Consider the following 23,918-nt stretch of genomic DNA (forward strand, 5'->3'; position numbering starts at 1 on the left):
TACCAGTCGTACGTAGATCTGCTGGAAACCTTTTGCCAACGAGACACGTCAGAGACAGTAATTTTCTCAGCGGCGAAAAAAAAAAAAAACTTCAATTGGAGTCCTTCAACTTAACGCAGATTTTCGCCGTCATGACGTAAATGTATAGAAGCTCCTCGAGCATGCAACCGTCAGTGCCGCTGCAAAAACTGTCACTATGAGATGCACAAGCAATTCGAGTTCGGAAAATGTTGTCGACAAAAATCATCAAGTGTAAGCGAATCTTCGTTTCTCAACAACAATAAAGCCCTATGCGTGAGTTGCCGCTGGCATCATTCGGGGCCCGACCAAAGTCAGCGGCTCAACCGGAGCTGAATACCGGGAAGGCGGAGGGCGTCAACGTTCGGTGAAATAAACTCTGCTGTCGACTGCACCTTCTGTGTTCGTGCCCTCGAAAAATATCACGCGTGACATTCGACTGTTCCTCAATAGAAATTATACTGTTTGCACCAAAACGTCAATAAAAAGGGAACAGGTTTTACAACTGCTTTTTGAGGGGTAGGCTGCTATATCGATAATAAAAACTGCACTCTGTAGGCCTGCACCGCCGCAACACATGCACACCGAGATGATGCTTCTTCTGTGTTATTTATTTGTGAACAAGCGCAAGAACTTGTTTTTTAATTATTATTATTATAATTTGAAGAGAGAGAAAAGTAGTAGCCGTCACCAGCACACGGCGACAAAAGCGTCTATTATATCTAAGCAACAATTGTTATGATAACAATAACGTTGAAATAAAAAGCAGCCGAGAGCAAGAACTGCGACACAGTACTGGCACCACAATTAAGGAAGCTGCGGGCGTGTGTACTTCAATTAAATCACTGCTGATATGGTACGTTGCTATATAGAGCATCGCCAGACGGCTGCGCCGTTATAACGAAAATTGACTTGCAGTGCTCGTAAAATACGACCGGATGAGACGCGCAACTGCATATGCCCTGCTAAAACAACGGTCATGACGGAATGAGATGCAGCACGCAGAACCGACCAGCGCCGACATGCATCCGCTTTCTGACGCAGTTATCGTCAGTGCAGGAGAATGTATATAACACGCTCTATGTGGACGCAACGCCGCGTGCATTCAGGGACACGACGCGCCGTGTCGGTGTCCTCCGGCGCTAGCCTGTTAACCACACATATCACCGTGGCAACCTTCTCAACTGCCAAAGCCCGTACAACGCAATTATTCTTGCGCAGCCATGGGCACTGTGTTTTGTCTACATGGCCTTCCCCTCTTTATCGCAATCACGGCTGCCTGTGCGACTCGCGTGGGCCACGGTGTCCCATATCTGAACGGCCAGAATCCTTTTGCGCTCCGGTGACGCGGACCCGTCGGAAATAACGTCATTCGTACGAAGCTGCGTCAATGTTTGAAGCATCTCCCAAAGTGCTCGTCTGCTTCACTTATATACAGGGTGTTCCAGCGAACACTTTCAAAAAAAAATTTAAAGGTTGCCTGAGGCAGATAGCACAATTCTAGTTCATGAGCTGGTCTACTCGAAGAGGCGGACATTACTCGCACAAAAAAAAATCGAAATGCATAATCGACTAATTAACCAAGATTCCCTAATTAAGTTTTTACCTAATTACCCTATGGCCCATATTGCAATTTACAAATTGTAGCCGTGGAATTCGCTAGGCGGATACACTTGGAACGAATTTTCGGGATGACACCAGTTTCGATATATTAATTCCCGAACTTTGCGGAGAAATGCATTGGCGTTCCAGTTGCTTTCTTAACAAAACGTCGCTTTGTGCATTGAAGCACAAAGTAACAGTTATTCATTCACTCGTTCAAGACTTCTTCCTCGCAGCAGGTTTCATTGAGCGTAAGTATCCCAGCCCTGCTGCGTTACTACAGGAGTTCACTATATATCAACTCTCAGTATCATCCCACATTCTAATCGACGCCATATCAAGTCCTTGAAATTCCACAACCCCCATTCCAAGTCGCCGATGCGCTATCCTTACGCCTGGCGGGAGTAAAATTTCCATCCACGAGGAATATATAACCGCGTGCACTAAGCATGTGTCTTTCACCTTTGCACTTACTCATATATAGTGTTAATCCCGACTACTGAGCTGCGGAACAGATTGCCTTTCAATATTACCGAGCACTACAGAACGTTGTCCTTGATTTTTACTTGTACTTTTGTTTGACGAAAACTTGTTTTTCCCTGCTGCGTACCCACCCCTGCCGATAGCACTAATAGAAAGCTGCATCACATGAAAAAAAAAAAACTAAAAAAAAAAAAAACAGCCCCCATTCCACCCTGTGAAAGCGGATGTACAGAGCGAAGCTGCTGCCGACGTCACACAAGCACCACCACCACAGACGACGAACAACGTCACGCGCGCATGCGCACGTGTATAGCGAAGTGCAGCGCACATCCTCATTCTTCTAGCCCCTCCGCCAAGCGCAAGTGCCTTACTGAACTAATTGAATTTTTCAAATTAGATTGCGTCAGACAATTCGTAGAGTACGACTTACACGCAAGCTGCAGACACGATAGCTTCGGACTGTAATTCGAATGGACGAGAAAACATTATTCTGCTACGCGGAAACTCAAAGACAAAGGCCCTTTTTTTTTTCGGGTGCCGTGTGAGCTCTGTCCGAGTGGCCGCGGGCCGCTAGGTGGCGGCACTGTTTTTGTGCGAGCACAGAACGCACCCACGAAAAATCCTGACTAACTGGAGGCCCTAACAGCTTCGCTGTAACACCAAAAGGAAACAAATAGCCTCGTCCTTTTCTGCCAACGTATATGCGGCAAGTTGCTCAAAACGAGCACGCCTGAGCCGGGAGAACGAGCGCTTGAGCCTGTAAAGCGAGCTGCGCCTGCACTGAACCAGCATCACGGATGATATCCGCGTCTCGAGCCTCCATCGCAACGGCCTCACCCAGCGGTCAAGCAGATAAACAGAGACGTCACCCACAGCGGCACGCCGAAGACGCGGTCACTGCCCCGCCGACCGCTGGAACGAGATGAACGAACCCAGCAAACTGGAGCGGCGACAAGAGCTATAATGGTAACTATATTTCTCGGAGATCCGAGAGCCCAAGTTGAAGTCCAAGAAAGACAAATGATCACAGCAAGATGGAGACTTGGATTATCAACCGTGGTCGAACAAGGGATAGGTGGTGGGGACGATGATGATGATCTCTACCGGCGTGCCCTTCGAAACGGGGTGACGACAAATGGTGACCTAACCTGCTTGAGTTATAATCACGTTTTATTATACATCTAGTGCAGTCTACCGTCTTGCCTGTCTCTCCTTAATCTTTTCTATTTTCATTAAAACCTCTGTCTCTATATGTCGTACAGTTATCTACCCGCAACGACCCTGGCTCTATCGATCTCTTCCCTACTTTTTTTCCCACCAACATTATAAACGTCTCATGCTTATCTCGACCGCTGAACAGTTAATGCTCCAGGCTCGCCCATTGCGCGTCACTAACCCTTCAGTGAAGCTTCCGCTCAATCGTCGATCGCGCGGATGGTGATCCTGCAGAGACGGACAATGGGGAGGAACCCTTACTCTGGTTCTCCTATCTGGTTGGCTGACGCGGCCCATGGCTTTCGCTGCATTTTAAAGAGTTGGTAGGACGGAGCATAGCTCGGACCTTTCATTTGGCCCTCATTTTGAATGCACGTATACGTTTTCTATATATATATATGAACTTCCCACTCACGACTAAATGCATGCCACTAGAGCATTTGAAACTGGCGTCGCACGCTGTTATTCTCTTTAATTGTAATCGGTCTCAACCTTGACGAAGACTGCTTTCTTTTTCTTTTTTCTTACAGGCCATATCGATAGGTAGATGTGGTATATTGATTACGGGCGGGCGTTTAAGGTTATCGCGGTCACACCGAATGGAGACCTTACCGCCCTCAGCAGTCTTTGGGGAAAGACTTGTTTTTAACAGACCATATGTAAGCAGGTGGTAAAGGTTATCCTAAAAAACAAATCGGTAGATAGGTAGGCTTTCGTGACTTACTCCAGGCACACGTAATGGTGATGCGGACGCGTACTTTAAAAACGGAATAGGAAAGCATTTAACAATTATTTCTCCTTTCCTCAAGGCCAACTTAGGACGCTTGGCGATGTCGCACGTCCCATACCTATGCGTAGCGTCAGCAAATCGACACCGGCCGCTGGACGACGGAGCGCATAGCGAAGTACGCACACGGTGCGAGGAAACGCTCAGAGTGCCCCCCCCCCCCCCCCTCTCCAACTCCCTTTCCCACCCGCTATTTTTACGTCCTAGGCACGTTGTCCTTCGACGTCTGAGTGGGCTTGCGAGCACGCACACTCGAAAGCCGGCCGTCGGCTCTTCAGCTATATACTGGCTATTTAATGCGAAAAATCGATGGCGTTGCGCCAGCCGGCAGACGATGGTTCGAGACGAGAAACCACAAGTTTGAATGTCGTTTCGCAACAGGCCAGACGGACAACTGAACGATCTCTCTTTGTGGTTGGGAATGGGTTCTGCGCAGGCGGATATATTAGCCGTATAAGCATCGTCGCCTGCGCAGAAGACTGCGTCTATAAGTTTTTTTTTCCCTCCTTTTCTTTTTTTCATAATCCTCTTTGAATGCTGAAAAGCTCTCGCGTACGAAGCACACGACCCTCGGTCGCTGTTAAGTAATGCGAGTCAGGTTACGTATCTTCCTTCGTGTGTGCTACATGGTGGTTTAATGAGATTTCGCCAACCTGCCGAGGGTGACTTCGAAAGACGAGAGATTATACTGGTGGCCAGCGAATCCGGCGTAGGCGAGTTCCCTGCTCTTGGCTTATACGCAGGTACAAGAACACACTTCGACAGTCATATCCACCAGCCACACCAGCAACATGCGAAACGTTCATGTTCAGTCTGCCTGTACAAAACCGCGTCCTTCTTTATTCTATATAGAAGGGCGCTCGCATCTCTCTAATACGATGAATTACCGTTATTAGCCACCAATTACACTCTACTCTATTAAAGGTATTACGTAAAGCTCGGAGTGGATCGTGGTATACTAACGGCCACACTTGCAGCACTCTACACAGTGCGAAAGTAATTAACGATGGACAAACATAAATGGCGCGTTTACACCAACACGATTAGCTGTGTAGGCACTGCTTAACGTCAAAGTTATCCGCAAGCTCGATCCCCTTATTCCTAACAAGAATCACCACCAAATACAGCAGGAACCACCCAATATCGAGTATTCTGCGTAAAAGTACTGAACACAGCTCGGCATTTCACAATTCGGCAGCTCAAACTGAAAAGCCACCGGCCAGGTGCGCTTAGTCCTCCATGGACGCGCGGAGCCGCTCTACTGAATTTAAGAATTTTCGCCTGCTCATGGAGTTTCTTAGACCGATTTGTCCAGCAAGTGGTGAACTTCAGAAGTACTTGCGAATAGCTAGCCCCCAATCGGCTTAATGTAGGAGGACTGGGTGTAGTGGAGACATGCTACCACAGCTCCGTTTGACTGCCTCGTTCATTTACTCTTATACAGTGTTAGTGGTAAGCGACATGCTTACGCCACGTGTGGCTTACTTACCCCACACAAGTTAAAAGGAAACGCTCGGGCGGGCAAGGCTAGGTGTGCGCCTGTGGCTACCACCGTCCTCCTTCAACGTGCACCTAACCTTACTGCCAGTGCAGCGGCAAAGTGGTGCGCAACGCAGCTGAAGGTGGCCGCCGGCCCGAGTTCCCTATCTCAGGCAGAGCATCACTCCGCTGCGCAGTGTTCTTGAACGTTCGCCAAAACTTCAGTGCTTCGATGGGCACGCGCATCGTTTGCATTTCGCGACGATCAGGAATCCAACCTGCCGCGACCTTCAAAAGTCAGCTCGGCGCCGTCGCCACTGCTTCTCTGCCGGGAACGCGATGGTGCGGAGAGCGCGGGAAAACCGTAGGATTGAAGATATCTTGCTATTCAAACAAATCTGCGACAAAATTGACGTAGACAGCGAGAAAGACAGGCATATAGCGGCGAACGCCAAGCGACCGACGGTCGTGTCGACGGTACACACTCATCGGACTGGCTGCTTTACCTCCGATACACAGTACTTCCGCTATAACGAAGTCAGACCAATTTCAGCGTGAGCGGCCCTTAAACCGCGACTCTATGAATCTAAATATTGACGGCAGTAAAGCGATTTAGTTACACGAAGAGAGTTAGCGGTAGCGAATATTCCACGTTCTTCGCGCGTAAGGACATCCCTGCTCAAATCGGTTACAGTTGAAGCGGTCCGCCCTTATGGCTCTGCTGTTGCGTCTGTACTCTTCGCATGTCGTGAAAACGTCATCCTGCCATATCGTCCGCGTACAAGCCCATGTCGTATTAACGTGTCCTGAGTGTTCGTATCCCTGCGGCCACGACAGATGCTCTCGAGGTGCCGATACACTTATTTTGGCTGCGCCCTGGCACGGCTGCATCAGGACGAAAATGCCAAGAAAGTCTATATAGTGAAAGCCGGGCGTACCGGAAAACTACACAACCGTTGGCTGACAGAGAACAAGCTCTCAGAACCATTGCTGCAGTTCCTGCACGACGCAGAGCTGTACGATTTGCAAACAAGTTAGCAAACAAAAAAGGCACAGCAGTGGAATTAAAAGCCGAGTACCAGTGACTTTTAAGCAGGCAACATGAATATATATATATATATTTTTATGTACGAGCGCTCAAAACACGGCAGTTGTTCAATGCGCACCTTAACAAAAAGATTCAACCGCAGTAAACATTTATTTCCTCTCACGAAGAGCGAGTACTGAGGTACAGCATCGCATACAGTGAGAAGGTGTGACCAATTCTCTGCGCGCGCTCTTTCTTTATTGTTTTCCCCCTTTCTATAATGTCCACTTGTTGTCGGAAAAGAAAAATGTATAAGCGTCAGCGGAGCTCCGTACGCTGTGCGGAATGCTCCACACGCGAACCAAGAGCTGCGGCGACCAAGCAATGCACCGAACACCGGCACCATGCACGTCGTCCGTGACTCGGATCCGTGCATGCAAGCATTATTCGCCCTTCTTGTTACCGAATCGACCGATGGCATACAAAGCGCTGGACTCCACGCGACCCATTCAGCACAATGCCTTTGTGTCGTGCAAAGCCGCCCACACAATGGAGATTTGCACAACATTAGGCGCGAGGAAGTGTCACAGTGCGTACGGGGACGAAAAAAAAGAAAAGTAATAGTAAAGCCGTTCCAATACAACACAATGACGACTGAGTGCCGGTACGAGCTAGGCGAGAGCAAAGACGCGTACGTAACAGTGCATAGTTCAGGTATATCGTTGCTTCAGAGTGTGATTGCGTGTTGCGACGACGACTTTTGAAACTCCTTTCGCAAGCGATTTCTCGGAAGGTTCCCAGAGAATTTCTTCCACGAATAAGAACAAACACATCTATAGTTTCGACAGCCCCACAAAGAGGCGGCTGCGATGGGCGAACGAGAAAACTGCAGCACTGCCCACTGATATAAGCGCGTCAGGTAAAACAGAAGCCAATAACAAACACAGACGTAAAAAGCGTTTCCCGATGGCCGCTGCTTTTAAAGCGCCACTGAACTAGATAGCGATAATGTATTTCAGAGACTCTTGCATGCTGCTTATGTAGCGTTATCTGCTGAACCTTTATCTGATAACTTCCCACGGTCGGCAGAAACGACTGAACTCTCTAAAGCTGCAGTTCCAGTTACTCCACCGTTCGACGAAGCACCTCAATTTGCATTTAATTGCTTCGAAGAAGATTAACGCTTCGGTAGGACTTCGAAATAATCACGAGCACTTGCTCCTTTCTCATTTTTTTTCCCGTTCAGATACGAAATAAGATTACCTGTGACCCTATGGTAACGGCTACTTCGTCTCTTAGCAACACCGTTGCTTGGATTTGCATCGGTGCCCTTCCATTGGTGAAGTGAGCGATTGTCGTCGCAAGTAAATTAGCTTCTACGATTTTACGGTCATTGGACAAGGTGCCGCTGTAATCTGCCGGCTCGAAACATTAGGCACAATCGACGGCCGCGATGTTTCTGTCGGAAGCTAATGAAATTCAAGGGAAAAGGAAAATTCGGGAAACGAAAATCAATTCGTGGTCCTTCGCAGCACGCGCGGCCCACTTCGCTTGAGGCCAAAAATACATCTAGGCTTCCGGGACTATTTTTGGCCATGTCCAGACGTCAAAGAATGACGCCTCCCTGATGGAAGGGTAAACTTGCGTCGTCGCATAATTTACGCGGGGCACTGTCACTTTGCAGACACTCCATATACTGCCTGCCACAGCTCCATCGCAACAACTAAATTTTGGCCGCGTGCCGTCAACGTTTTCACCAAAGAAGCCACGCATATTGCGCAAACGCAGGCATGACTCGACGTGAATAAAACGTTATCTGCATGCTGTTGGATGAATCCTGCTAAGCGCATATTGCTTAGGAGCCAAAATACTGCAGCCGTTTTCAGATTAGCATACGAAATAAATACAGGAACTGCGTCATTCCAAAGTTAATACAAGGAAGTAATCGCTCGTTTAATTAAACGAACGTATTGATGCACGCGAGAGGGCATCTTCCAGCGCACTAGTGGGTCGACACTTTTTTCCGGATACGGTTAACTACACGTATGCGAAGAGGGCCCGTGTGACGTCTCCCTTGACAATCGACGACAGACTGGCGCTTACGCGACCATTCAGTTTGGATTTGACATGAACATGTATAGGAGTATAATTGAAGAAAGTGCAGCCGCTTTGCGGGCAACAGCAGCAGCAGCTCCAAAAGAGTATGCACCGGCCAAAGCTTCATTAGGGCCGTCATTTGTATGCCGGGTGCGAGAAAGTGGGTCGCCTGCAGGCACCCGGAGCAGCAGCGCGCGGTTGCACACGGACCCCCGCAGGCTAACGAAGTCGTGCACTACAGCGACCGTCAGCGGCGACTAACTACAAGCCTGTGCGTAATAAAAGGAATAAAGGCTGACGCGCAGCTCTCGCAAATGGTAGTCAAGTGGGCGACGGCCGCAGCTATATATACTATGACTAACACGCGGAAGGCACCTCATTAAATGTTACTGTCAAGAGACAAGCGTGGCATTTTCTTTTTTTTTATTTGTTCTGTACGCTTCCGGTCACCGTTGACAACGAGCTTCGCGCGAGAAGCAACAGAGTGCGTAAGTGACATTATTCAATCGGACCGCTCGCAATGCAGTGAAGCCCTACCTCGTCGTTGGACGCGTGACCACGATGGTTGGCTTGGAAGAAGAGGAGCTCGGGAGCAGGGGCTCTCCGCTGCTGGGATCCTCCCTCATGGCGAGTGTAATCCGTTACAGTGTCGAAGTACGGTGCGTGGCGCTGAGCGATCACACAATTTGCCGCGAAGCACTTCTCTCTTCGGCGCGACAGAGTCCGACGCGCTCCTCCTGGGCACTCTTCCTTGACGGACAGACCCGCGCTTTCAAAGAGAAACGTAAACGGCGAGACTCAAAGTTTGGAAAAACAACTCGCAGTGCGTTTGTATATAAACACCGGGCGAGGCACTCTACCGTATCAACTTGGCCGTAACAGCGCGCGTGTAAGCGTTTTGAACGCCCCGGCGTCAAGTCGGTCTTCTTCTTCTGGCTCTCGCTACTGCAGCAGCCAGCGGCGGCGATAAACACACGTGACGAGGAGTCCACGACGTGTCCGCTTTCAAAGGCAGCAGCAGTGCTTCTCCTGCCTTGGCACAACGGCGTCGGCAATCAGATGCCGCTGTTGAAGCTCACGTTTCAACTGGGTCGCGGGGCACGCACGCTACGTCAAGAGATGCCCTGCCTCGTGAAGCGGCGGCAGCAGCAGCAGCAGTGCAACACTGCCTCGGCGCCCGCGTTTGCGAGGCGCTGCCGGCAAGAACTGGGCGCACCGACGGGCAGAAAAAGGAGGCCTCCGGATCACAACCGGGGGCGAGGAGGCACGGTACGCCCTCTCTTCTAGCACGGTGCAGAGTGCGTTCAACTGGGCGCGCAGCGGGGTCCGGTCGCCAGCGACCAGGCACGCCGGTGGTGGTGGTGGTGGCGGCGGTGCACGTGGGTCCGGTGTCGGCAGCAGGACCGCCCTTGCTCTGCTCCTCTCCGACGCTGCACTGCGGGAGAGCCCACCGGAGAAGCGGCGCGGAGAGCGTGACGGCACACGTGCGATTGCGATTCGAAGAGCTTCCGCGCGCGGCCAAGCAGGCGCATATCAGTCCGGGTCCCGCCGTTCACTGAGGAGGCGATGCGGAAGCGCTGGCCGAAGGAACGAACGATGGACGCTGTCGTGCGGCGAGGTGCCCGACTCGGGGTGAAAGGAGAAGGACCGGATCAAATCTCTCGAATGCTCTTCGGTGTTATCGTATTCACTCGCACGGTTCTCGCAGAGCCACAGGAAACTGCACTCGTGACAGGCAATTCACACCCACACCGCCAAACGACAGTCGGTGCGCGGCAAAGTCGTGTGCCAAATTCACACGCACGGCGCGCGAGCTACACCGGGTATACGAGAACGAGGCTAGCGAGCAGCACAAGCTACGGGCTCGGTCACAGACCCGGAGGCCTCCCCCCTTTTTTTTTTCAGCGTCGTTTAGGCAGATTTTTTTGTTGTTGAGCAGGGTGATCGATGCAGTCGGCCCTCCAAACCACACTCAAGTGACGACAGTGCCACCCGGAGCTCGCCGAAATCGTGCCGTCGCGTTGACGCGAGCCTACGCTGCCGTGTCACGACAACGTTGAGAGAAGGCCGCCGGTGTCACTGGCTCTACCTCTCTGAGCGCGCGCACACGCCACGCCAACGGTGCGCGCAGCTTTCGTCGCTGCTGCGCTGGCTCGAGTGTAGCCGCGAAACCAGAGTTTCGGAGCGAGCCGGAACCACGCGCCGAGCGCACGCAGCTCGGCGGCAGGCGATTCTGCAGGCGCGACGGGCACGCCGCCGCTGTTGCACGCAGTGGAGAGCAAGGCAGCGAGTGGGTTGCGGGCGCCCGGTCCTGATTTCAGGTTTCCCCGCACGACGCCTTCCGAAGATGATGTGGAGGGGACGGACTGTGGTGGTGGTGCCTCGCCGGGTGCGCGAAAAGCGGCACGAAAGTTGGGGGAGCCCGTCCCGGCCCTCTCCGCCGACACAGCCGCACGCGTCTGGCGCCGCTAGACTTGGCTGCCGCAGCCGCTGGTGAGAGGCTTCGCGACCGGCCGGCTGTGCCGCCTCTCCGCTCCCCGTCTTTTCTCTCACCACGCGGGAGAGGCGATGTTGCCGAGGCTGCCGCCAGCAACGCGATCGGGCGACCTCCTCGCCGCTGGCGGCAGCGCATCGAGCGAAATCCCACGGCCGTTTCGGAAGGGCGGCTGGGAAAGAAAGAGAGCGGGGAAATATATAGAGAGAGAGGAAAAAAAGAAATGAGAGGAAGAGTGAGAAACGCCCGTTGCGGAAGCTTCGCGCTTTTATTTGCCCCCACTTGTGTTTGCCCCCTCTCTTTTTTATTATGATTATTATTATTGTTGTTATTATTTAACGCAAGGTGGCCTTTCTGAGCGAGCTGGTTCCGAAGAAGACTGCTGGATTTCTAGCCCATGGCACTTCACGCCAAGAGGCAACTTATACGGCCACCGTGGCGGCGGTGGAATTAAATCTCGTCAAAGAGGCATTGGCGAGCGGGGTGCGTCTGAGAGGAGGAGATCGCCGCGCTCGGTCGGGGTCCCAGATATACGGCGTGACGCAACTGCCTTCTTGGTAGAAGAGCGGCGAGACGGCAGCGGAATAGGAATCGGCATCGCCGCGTACGAATGATAGAAAAAGAAAAAAATTAAAGAAGGACGTCGGCCGGGAAAGCAATCGCACGGGGCGAGATGCGATCCGACGGGTTCAGATTTCACCCGGAGAAAAGGGAAGGGGGTTCACTGGCAGTCTCCCCTCTCGCACACTCCTCGGCGTTCAACCCCGACGAGCAGCAGATTGCGGTTACGCACATACGTTTCTTCCCTTCGCTACACCCCCCCCTCCATTTCACAGAGGAGACTGCTCCTTCGAAATTACTTTTTTGTACGTTCTTGTCTTCCGATAGTCGACGGTGCCCGGTCAACTACCGTTTCGCCCTGCCCTCGTATCTCAACCACCGTCGCCGCTCTTTTCGCAAGCGCCCAAGAGCAGAGAGGCCTTAGAGATTGGGGCTTTCATTCATACATTAGCGCGTTCATTCACGCATTGCATCGACTTGGTACCCACCTGCTGCTGCTCGTTCGCTCCCGTCGCCTGGTTCAAACGATAACGCTTTACCACGTTATGCCTTTGTTTTGTATTTGCCTCTGCGGCCTTGTACGAGTGTACATTGGCGGAGACAGCCATCCAACGCAGAATCAATCCTCTCGGCAAGGCCTCATCGGTATACAAGCCGCCGTAATCGCAAACTGAATGCACAAGGGAGAAGCAAGCGCAAAATAATTTGGCGGCAAGCGTACACGGAACTGAGTTACCGATAGATTGGGCCACTGAAACGCCGGCCAGGACCTTCGCGCATCAGAGGAACCATTGGCGCTTTCCGTTAACGGGCTACAGGCTAACTTCGCCGAAAGTAAATAGGGACATTGCGCGTAAAAGTAGCTCTTAAGAAGCACATGTTGAGCTATCGCTGTGTTAATGACGTTCTACTGCCACGATACTCTCCCAATATTTTCTGCGCATGAAATCACCTCTTGCGAGGGTATACGCAACGTTGCATACACGCCCGTCGGCATGGCGTCAAGCGGTACACCCGCACTGTCACGAAATGCGACATGGCGATTGCAAAGGGTTCCGGCGTATGTCGGAGAAATGCGCGCCGCTCAAGCGAATTCTCCGCATATCACGCGCACCGCGCGACAGTTCGAAATCAAACCCATTTCAGCTCGAGACGTTTCAAGGACGCGCTACGACAGTTTGACGTGCTTGGACAGAAAAATGATTTAACGATGAGGAAATACTTCGGAGATTGAGCCTATGCATGCATGCGTTGTTCTCCTACCTTTGTTTTTTTTATTATTAGTATTATTATTATTTTCATTTGGAATGCGTGAAAAGAGCGCGGCCTCTTACAAAATGTCCGACACACCTATTTCTGATACACTCTTCGCTCGAACGTTCCCTAAGGCTCGAATTTTCGAAACTGCGTGTGGCGAAGCCCACGTGGTTGCTACTGGACGGTTGAAACTGAAGCCTACATACATTCACGTTTTGCAGCCGCATACTCCTGCATCGCGTCAAACCTCCCCATAGTAAGGAAGAAACGGGGGAGAGGGAGAGAGAGAAGTGGTGAGTGAGCTGCAAAAGATAAGCGGCCGTTCCGGGTCCCCGGAGCATGAGCCAAAGTAGCAACTGGCCACGCTGTCGACGCGGAACTACAAGGCGAACGTTAGTTCCCGTCGATATCATTAGCGCCAGCGCAGAACGCACGCCGGGTGCGTTGTAGTCCCGACTGTCGTCATTTTGAGCATCGTAAAACGTGCTGCTGGGGCCGTCTTCTCAGCGCATCGATCACTCTCAGAGGCACTTTCACGATACCGCGCGTCGCGGGGCCTATAGAGCGGCGCCTTGCTAAAGTGACGGGAATCGTCTCAATACACTCTCGAATGTGCGACGTGAAAATAACACTATAGCGGGAGGAGCGCCATTCCTTCAGCCACATTCATTTCAGCTGGCTTAGCCAATTGGCGTGAGCTGAATGCGCGATATCCCCGAAAGCGACCGATCAAAAATGCGGTCTCTTTCCCTATACGAGAAGTCTGTACAATGCCATATGGCAAGTGGAAGCGAAGCAGAAATGGCAGTTATGCCTTGTCAGCGCCAACGCTCATCCACGAATGCGAGCGAATTGCCGTATACGTCACGGAAAAAAGAAAGAACACGCACACACGCACGTACAGAAGCTTGAGACTATAGAATGTCACGGCTTGAGTGGTCCACTGTTGTCATCGCGCAGCTGTTTGATCGAATAGGTGCCAACGAGCAGCAGCAGTCATGAGTGTGCCTTCGACTTGAGGGTCGCGGCATCGCTTGCTGTGGCGCATACGACATTCTTTCCAGCGATGCCGCACGAAAGATAGAAAGGAAAACGGTACAACATCGGCGTTTAAAAGTCACGCACCTCAAGTATGCACTTAATGGAGAAGCCTTCGAGAAGGAAGGTAGCGACACGGCACACAAAGGTATAGATTATATTCGACTGCGAAGAGCATTACTTCTTGCTTCATCCTATGCCTGCAGCTTCCAGCTGTTTCGTACACATGCGCTGTGCCCTAGCTCAGCGGAGTGTGATGGTATGATAAGAGGATGCAGACGTTAGCTTTCATCCTGTAGGATACGGCGAATTTGGGGGCGCGCCAGGTCGAGGACAGCGAGCTGGTTTTTCAGGACGAAGAACGCAACGCCTGAAGACGAAGTTGGTTTTCCAGGCATGCGCATGTTGTAAGACTATAGCTATAACTATTGGAATCATTTTCTCCGACCGAAACAGGCCGGACCCGCCGCGGTCATCTGCTGGGCCCGAGGTCGTGCGTTCGATTCCAGACCACAGCCGTCAACGGCGACAGTGTCGAACCAAGTAAAATAACTCCGACGCGCTTAATGATTTCGACGAGTGCTTAAGCACCCCTGATAGTCGAAATCAGCTGGTGACCACCACAACAACATCCCTCACACTTAAGGTGAACGTAAAAATCAATCAATCAATCAATCAATCAATCAATCAATCAAGCATGCAGTATATCCTGAACGAGAAAGAGGAGCAGAAGCGAATGGGCGCCAAGAAAATATTAACGATTAGTATTCACTTAATATCTCATTCTTAAATTAGAAAATCCGAGTTCCTGTATTCTCCCTTTTATACCAACTGCCACCCGATTCATGGCCGATCCCCCGTAGTGGGTTGTGCCATACATATAGGCGCCAAACCAAACCGAGCCAAGTAAATTCCAAACACGCCAGTTGCCGACATCGGCTGTGAGGCAAATCAGCCAGGCTCCCAAGCTCCAGCCGCAGGTCCTGAAAAGAACGGCTGCTGCCGTCTTCGGGGCTGAAACCCGCCCTCGTGTGCTGCGCCACACGCCGACACGCGCACCACTACGTGGAGAAGGGCATCCACGGTCGAAGAACGGGTTATCGCCAACCGACGGCGCGGCGCCGACGCGGTTTCGCAGCGCAAAGGGGACGACGACGTTGCATGCCGGCGCGCGCTCACCGGCCTGAGCGTATCGGCGCAAGTACAACGCGCCTTGAAGGCCGAGGAGGCGACACACTTCTCATCGCGTCTGTGCGCTCTGAAAGTCGGGAAAAGGATATAGAGACAATGTAGGCATTGCACGGCACCAATGAGGCGACGCCCTGCCGAGATTATACGCTGGATGCGCGTTCCATGTAGCGCTCAATGATTGGCTCTGGACATGTCTCGCTGCGGCTACGATACGAAAAGTGCGGATCTCTGGAAGGAACCGAGACGGAGCAAGCACGTGCGGAAACCGGCCGACGGTATATATAAGACGAACGAAAAATCCCGGCAGAACCCATCTCACGATAACTGTCGACGTTGAATGCGATTATCATTCAAGCAAAGCAGCGGCAAACCGTACTGCTGAGGTCACGTTTGTTTACAATCCGTAGAGGGGGAAGTATTGGCTAAGAATGCTAATCGGCCTTAATATACACGCATGTGCCACAAGCACCACCATGCACACACAGCGTGTACACCTTCGGACGCCACAGAGGAAGCTTCACTAAACGCGGCCTCCCAACTCAGTAGCTGCACCCAGGATCTCTGCCAGGGGGGGGGGGGGGGGGGGGGGGGGGGGTTGACAGTTTGCCAATACCATCTAAACAGCACTAATTTCAATTTCTTCACGGGAAATTGTCAAAAAATTCGATTTTTGCACAAGTTTGCGAGTGTGCAGACGATTGCGCGTCTTACATCTTATAGTTTCAGTACTCAAAGGCGCAAGGAAAGAAGGGAAAGAAGAACACTCGGCCTCAGGGGGGGGGGGTTACAACCCACGACGAGGTGACGTGGCCACGTCGAGGGACTTAATGTAAATATTTTGGACTCAATTCAAGATAGCTGATGACTGTGGAATTACTAGAATTCACTCGTGTTGTAAATTGTTTTCTTTGTGCTGTTTTCTTTATCGTTTCTTTTTGCAATTATAAATGTTTGTCTTAAACGAGCGACTTGTCCCTGTCTGTCTTTAGTCCACCGAAAGACGTGACACAGGCAGACCGAAAAATGCCAGAAGTGTCCAAGGAATGCAAGTCGCATTAAATGTGGGCGCAGGAGAAACTGCAGGAGCAGGCCGGTGCAACTTTCGCTCGAGACGCATTTTACGTGATGTTATGAAGACCTCCTCCAGATTTATCTGCGTCCGTCCCGTGGAGCTGTCGGCCTCCGTTTATCCCCATCATAATCGTGATGCTTCCTTGGCAAAATAGAAAGCCCCCCGCGCATGAATCCCGAGTCTACGACGTGTAAGCAGCATCGTATGTTGTCGGTACAGGCGCCCTTAAGTTTTCTTTGCGATCCCTTTCGGACTTCCCTGGCCGTGGCTGAGGGCTGCTGCCTTGCCGAATAGCTCAACTGAAGGATCGACAACACTACCATCTTTACTATACCCTTACAGGTGTCCTGGCTGCTGGCCTCGTTTCTAACAGCACTTAATGTGCGCAAGGTGGCGCCTATACGCGTATACTTATTTATTTTCAAAGCAAGGCAGGTGAGCGACCGGGCAAAGTTCCCGACACCCTTCGCAGGTCGTTCCTGCAGTACAGAACGATCTAAAGCGCACGACGACACGACTCCGCGCAGACGGATGGCGCAAGCGCGGCCGGCGACCACAGCCCGTGCCGACAATCGCCTCCCTCCTCAGGAGCACGCATGACCACCGACGCGCAGCGCGGTGTCACAATCGCGGGAGCCCCGATGCCTCCGCGGTGGTTCGACCCCCGGCAGACGGAGAGAAAGGAGAGTGAGGAAACCAGAGCGCTTTGCGCCGGCGTCCACTCGACCAGCGACACGCGGTCCTTTCACCCGTTTGTTGCTGCAGCAGACAGCCGCGGCGGCAGACCGAGACGAAATAAAATGACAAAGAAAATGGGACGAGACCGCGGGGTGAACGCTCGCCCATGCAGCGTGGCTGGCGACCAATGCGCTTATATACTATGAGCGCGTGCGTCCACTGTGCAGCCTTCCTTAACTAGCACATATCGGCTCCGTTCAACCACGGCGGCCCCAGCGGCCACGGCAAGAAGCGGGCGATCGATCGTGGAAAGCGAGCTTTTTTTTTTGTTTTTTTTTTCTACCTTTATTTTGTACCGAGGTATTATAGCTACAAAGAAGAGCGCCGACCCGATGAACGTCGATATGTGTATATAGGTAAGCACGCGCAAAAAAGAACGCCATCGCAATAAGGTGAAAGCATATTTACGCAAAATCCCCCTGCGGGAGTACCGGTGGGAGGCGAAACCAGAGGTAGAAGAACACCATGGCAAGAAAGGACAAGGTCGCGGTGACCCTCAAACGCAGCGCCGCGGATTGCTTGTCTCCAGGCGCAAACCCGATCCCTTTCAACGCCCTGTACTCAGCTCCTATATATGGCTTCGCTGCTTTTACCGGTTCCTTGCTCAATACAATGAAAGAAAGAAAGAAAGAAAGAAAGAAAGAAAGAAAGAAAGAAAGAAAGAAAGAAAGAAAGAAAGAAAGAAAGAAAGAAAGAAAGCAACCATCTACAGTTACGAAATACAGCTCTGTTCAACAGGAGAACAAGTCTCCTCATATTTTCCTCTTTCTCGCTATATTGGATTAGTCCGCGTGATCCCCGTACGGACACACTCGGCTGGCGTGCCTTACGTGTTGAACAGAAGCCCGATCAAACGAAACGTTGCCAGGGAAACAATCTAACATTCTCGAGTCGATATTGAACTGAGAGAAGGAACACAACTGTACAGAAAAACATCAGCGGATGTCGCACAGACAGCGTCGGACAGATGCGTCCAACTTAGAAACGCGGCTCATATAAAGGATATGATCAAACTTCTCGCGCATAAGCGTGACCAAACTACTTGCGTGCACCACTCAGCAACACGAAGGGCGAGGCAGTGCACATCTGGCTGCGTATTCTAAGAAGCAGAATGTTCGGAGACACCAAAAAATGTTCGGAGCCACCAAAACGCCGTCGTAAGTTTTTGAATCACACCGCGGGTGGTCTCGATAGTTCTCGCACGCATGTGATTGCAAGTTATATTTAGTATTTGCAATATGGTTCACGAACCTACTTGTCCTTTTGTGCATCAAGCCTTTTGTGTATCATAAACGCCTCCGAGGTACCTGATCATGGAAAATATTACGTAGTAGCAAGTTATAGAGTGTTGACTTGTTCGCGTCATCTTGTACGAAGCTTCTTGTATGTCATATATCTAATATCCTAATAAACAAAACAAAAAATGGAAAGCAAGAAGGCAGAGAAAGACGCGAAGTATACTGCACCGAGACCTAGGAGGCAACATCCGTCATTCGCGGAGTACATGACAGATGGCGCTATAACTTAAGTTCGTCCATATGCGAGACTGAAGTGGCGATTAATGTGCAGAGGTCAACACTCATGTCTAGAACGACGGAACGTCGCGCTCGAGACTGCACGTGCGACATCTGTATGCAGCTTTGAAATAGGCCACATCTGAGCATGCGCGGCGCCAATGATGCGCCGGCATTGTATTTTTATCCTTTTTTATCGCCGCGGCTGTAACAACTGCTTTGGCCGTCAAAAGCGCTGTTAACGATGTAGCGCAAAAACAAAAACAAACAAGCAAGTAAACAAACAAACAAAAAACGCAGCGAATCGTTCTCGGCACCCGGTGCAAGCTATGCTTTAAGCTTATTCTTATTGACAATGTTATCATTGACAACGTTCGCTCCCGAAACGCACAAGGAAATGCCTCCGCTTACTACTCATGTATGTTGTGCTTACATTTGACAGCGTTCTTGAGGTACCTGCATGTGTTGATTTCAATAAATCTCATAAGTTCAGGATATCTAGGCAGCAATTTTCTCTATGTGCGATCGAAACCTACAATTATTCGCAATTAACGTTGGCGGGTTGACGACCAATAAACGATGAAAGTAGGTTTGTAAAATTCACTTCTAACAGACGGCAATCAAAGCAATGCGTTATGCAAAATCCACGGCGCGATGCGCGAGATATATGTCCGACGCAATGGCGGTATGACGATACCGCAACCTGAGAATAAGCCTGCAGTATAAATAGTGAACTAGAGTATAAGGGCGCCGAGCCGGACGATTCCGCGCGTTTTTCTTTTTTGGCGGCGCTACACCGTTGACAGCGCTTCTGCCGGCCAAAGCAGTTGTTGCAGCCACGGCGATAAACAAGGAGAGAAAATGTGAGGCAGGCGCGTCATTGGCACCGCGCATGCTCAGATGTGGCCTATTTCAAACTGTAGATGTCGCTCGTGCAGTCCCGAGCGACATCTACAGATCCAGCAACAGCAGAGAGGCCAGAGAGATCAAAATTTAGCATAGAAAACTTTTATTGGAAAAAGGCAGCAGAAAATGTCCCTAACAACACAGCAGCAGGGCCCGATGAAATCCCAATACAGCTAATCAAAAACATCTCAAGTCACCATCGCAAGTCACTTCAAGCGTTAGCGCATTCAACAGCGAAGCGAAACTATAGGATGCTCTTATGGCAAGTTCCACCAACCTTGGCGGAAACGTGGGCTTTTCTAGTTTTCTCTCTTTACTTTCCTGAAAATACGAACACGGTGATCGGTCCCTATATCACCTCTGCTGAGCCGAACCGTAAATAAAGAGCAGAGTAGTGACGATGATGGCTGATGTCTTAGTGCGCCAGGAATAGCTATTGGAGAGAGGAGTTACAACGGCTGTCCCCGAGTACTGCTGAGTACTTTTGAAAGCAGAGTGTCACGGCCGAGCCACAGTGCGAGAGGTGTGGTGTCCTTGCTATAACGGACGCTGGTCCTCGCAGTGAACAAGTCCACCATATTACGAAGGGGGCGGTTGGACAGAAAAGCAACACAATGGAACACGGCTACCCTGGCCAGCGTGCCACGCGGCGAAAAGAGGCTATACAGTTGTAAAGCACAGCCTGCGCTCATGCCTAAATGGATAGCATCACGAAATCCTCCGATTGAAAGCCACGCTAAGCAAGAGTCCGAAAAGCACTTAAAGTAATTCCTCTATACCCGCGCCCATCCGAGGAAGGCCAAACTTTCTTGTTTTGTATATTTAGCGCCCAAACATGCGCCGGTCACGGATTGCGCTGTATGTCCGTGTCCGTGCGTATACGTTGTTCGCGTCCCTCTAACAACGCTACCTTTGGCCGGACAGCTCTGTCTCTCTCTTTATAATTTAATTACTCCCTCGTTAATGTAAACGGGGCATACGAAACGACAGTAAAAGTTAAGGAGTTCTTCCTTCGAGCTGTGTCCGTGCATTTATTTTACTCGCTACTTCTACTATAGTAGACTACTACTAGCTAAACAGAGCGTCGAGGCACTGTCTAAGACCAACGTTAGCAGGACTGGGGACGCAAAGTGGAATTTGGCAACAACCAACACTGTGTCGTGACGTTTCAATACTGACTGCGGGCCAAACGTGGGCGAAAATCCAGCTTTTTCGCGAACCGCACGCCCCACGGAGACTTTCGACGCCGCATATCTCTACTGAATAAACGTTGGACTTGGCGACTGTTTCCCGAAAGGTTTCGCGCGTCCTTCACGGTGACCCTGCGGCGCGCCTCGTTTTTCATACACTGATACGGATGCACCAATACTCGGGTGTTTTCTAATCCTTTGACCTTATCTCATCGCTTTCCTCGCTTATAGCGAAACCCATTTTTGTGCTGATGAGCTGCAGAGCATATAGAACAAGCACACTTTATTTAGCAACGTCACAATCACCCGACTCGCATTCACGCGGGGCTGCCGCCGCTGTATACCTACGTGCGACATCACGACAACAACGACGAGAAAAGGAGAGGCATCCGAAATGTCAGCTCGTTTATCGATCGCTTGACGAAAACACAGCCGCTCCGCCATGCCGTGGAAAGAGCGATTGCGAAATTAAACAGGCATGCAATTAAGCCACGCGTATACCGCGCTAAGCACGGTCGCGGCAATGTTTCAAGCTGCACTAACCGATAGTTCATTTACGGAACAGCGTGAAAAGGCAGTGATGCAAAGAAAAGGCAAAACAAGACAGCACTGAATATCAACTGGATAGCTTAAGGTGCCGGGCTTGGTATCGAGGCGCCCTAAAAATATAGGATAGCAGGCACTGCCTTTACTTTACTTTACGTGCTGCCTTTTTGCGCTGTCTAGTGAATGCTCAACCAACACCAGATCGCCCAACTTTCAGTAATATGTAACCGAAAGCCCTGGTGACGAGCGCATGGAGCGAGTCCGAAATACAGACTTTCTACACTTTCTACACAACAATGCAATCTGAATCATTATCTGATTCTTATTCGCCTCAACTGCACGGCGTTTATAAGCTGCTGCTGTTTTTGCCGCCTTGGACTATAAACCACCAACTCCCCTAGAGCAATAACTGTGGTCCTGTATCAACACGGTATTTTATTAAAATTTCCGGATAATACATGGTGATAGACTATTCGACCACAGTAAAAAAAAAAAAAAAATAAAATAAAAAAAAAAATAGAAATCACAGGCCTCGCTAATATTCAGAAAACACTGTAGGTATAATAATACCTTCACCTTCAACCCAGCGCCAGACCTTTATATATACTGTCTGTATATCTTGTTAACTTGACAAATGATTTGCTGACAAACACTAAGAAAATGTTTTCTACCCTGTCAGTAATAACTGAATTTCCTCCTATACCGCCACATCGATCTACCCCTATTTTCGAGCCTTCTTTCTTTATTTTTCTTTCCCTTTTTCTCTGGGGTTTTTTCCAAGCTCCGTTTCCTTGCCCACGCAGAGGCGGTTATTACACACCGCCTTCGGAAACATCTGTTTTTTTTTTTCAATGAAGCACCGTCTTTCTCTTTCTCCCTACAACCATATTTTCCGCTCAACGAAGTTCATGACATTTCCAGCGTGCCGTATTTTTCGCGTCGAGTGAAGATCAAGAGGCCCTATACGCATTAGAAAAATCACCGGTGAGCGCCAAATACCCCCCGACAATTTGCTGTTGTCCTCATGCGCGGATGCAATGGGGTTGATGTCCGGATGTCCTGACCCCCCACCCCGTTCCAAATTTGTCTTTGCAGTCGCCTAGCGTATGGCACGTGACAAACTCATGAAGACTTTCTTCTCAGCTGTTTCTGTGTGTGTTTCTTGTGTTTTTTCTTTTTTTTTTGATATGTATAAATAAGAAAGGTTTAATGATTATTGAAGAGAACCAACCAGCACGTGACAAACTCGCAGTAAAGAAAGCTGGCACGGATGTCGAACTGGGCTCTTTCCGCCAACTTACAAGGGGTTGGGGGGGGGGGGGGGGGGGGGAACCCTCCCGTATACGAAGCACCTCTCTGCTTCGTATACGGGAGGGTTCCCCGCTGCGTGACCACTGAAACGCTGGTAGCTGCCCCTCCGGCATGCCTGTTTGGTGCCTGTGGAACGCACACGAGCGCTTACTTGCTTGGTAGACCTATACCAAATGCGGCCACCTCCCTTCGAGGCGCTGTGGACCCACTGCGCCAAGCTTTTCTGCACTGCGCCGAACCATCACACTCGCGCGGGCTGCTATGACCGGTGAACGCCTGGCGGGCATCCTCCTGATGAGCGCATATACACTGAGCGACGATGGTCATCGACGTGGATGAAGTTGCAACCGCGTTCGCCAGGACGAATCGCCGCAAAGTGTTTAAGAGGTGCCTGTTAAGCAACGAGTATAACGCTTCTCGCTCGGCCAAAGCAACCAATGCGCACTGTACTTGAAGATTAAAAAAAGACGCCGCAGAACACTTTCGTAGTTTTAATTTTATTACAAAGTACTTTAAATTTGTATTTCCGACTTTTTAGTTGATCTTCGATGCCTTTATTCCCGTAATAAATCAATGCCATGCTCATCTGCGTGTCAGCATTTGACTCAGGTCAACTGGCGCCCGCGAACTCGATGTGAGGCCCGGCATCGCTGTCAGGATTAACGCAAGGTTCTATTAACATGTCTATTAATATAATAGACGTAATGACAAAATAGAACATAATATATAATGTTCTGTTAATATATTAGGTAATGTCGTAAATAAGTTGCACTTCCGTTAAAAGAAAGTGCACTTGGCGTTGCAAGTTTGTCCTTATAAGCGCTTTATTTCTTTTTAACTTAGTACTAGCCCTTCACTGTCGGAGCGCACACAGCTGGCCTGCATACATTTAACCTTAAAATATGTTTGTTACTTTTATGTCCAGCCAAAACTGCCATAGAGCTGCATTATTGCTGTCTCTATGCCTCAGGAAATCAGTATAGTGCCGGGGCCAGCGCAGAAGTAGAGCGGCATGCTTGAAAGCCACGTACCGCTTCTTGTTTAAAAAAGAAACGTGTCGTTAGAACGCTCACTGGGACGCGAATACATTTATTATACTTCTTGTTCTTGTTATTATTGATCGTAAGCATACGTGCAGTCATCAACATCAACAACCATCTCGATGTCAGACTCCCACCTTGAGAAAAACCTGGATCCGCACCTGATTGCACTTGTTTATATGAACCAGTTTCAGTTCCAGAACACAGGAGGTAGATGCATCATGTTGGCAAGATGCATATGCGTCAATATGTTTCACATGGTGCGAATTTGCTTGCGATTTCCCCATTACGAATTCGCGAATCGTCAGACACGTCCCGTGGCTGACGCCTGCTTAATTTTTCGTTCTGATAA

General features: G+C 50.3%; 1 protein-coding gene across 9 annotated transcripts in view; it reads right to left on the bottom strand.

Annotated features, from left to right (window-relative positions):
- The window catches only part of LOC119442887 (electroneutral sodium bicarbonate exchanger 1-like), a 215,272-nt gene that overhangs the window by 109,481 nt on the left and 81,873 nt on the right, over positions 1-23,918 (bottom strand). For 2 of the 9 annotated variants that reach the window (XM_037707931.2, XM_037707930.2), the window contains exon 1: positions 9,246-11,191. The exons of 3 other annotated variants lie outside the window; for them this stretch is intronic. In XM_037707931.2, coding sequence (XP_037563859.1) covers positions 9,246-9,334 — 89 coding nt within the window. In that variant the 5' untranslated portion in view covers positions 9,335-11,191. Of the gene's footprint in view, positions 1-9,245; positions 11,194-23,918 lie in introns of those variants that run through there. 4 more of the 9 variants (XR_007465738.1, XM_037707932.2, XM_037707938.2 and 1 more) reach the window with 4 other exon arrangements.

The sequence above is a fragment of the Dermacentor silvarum genome, chromosome 2 (genome assembly GCF_013339745.2).
Source record: "Dermacentor silvarum isolate Dsil-2018 chromosome 2, BIME_Dsil_1.4, whole genome shotgun sequence".
Classification (NCBI taxonomy): domain Eukaryota; kingdom Metazoa; phylum Arthropoda; class Arachnida; order Ixodida; family Ixodidae; genus Dermacentor; species Dermacentor silvarum.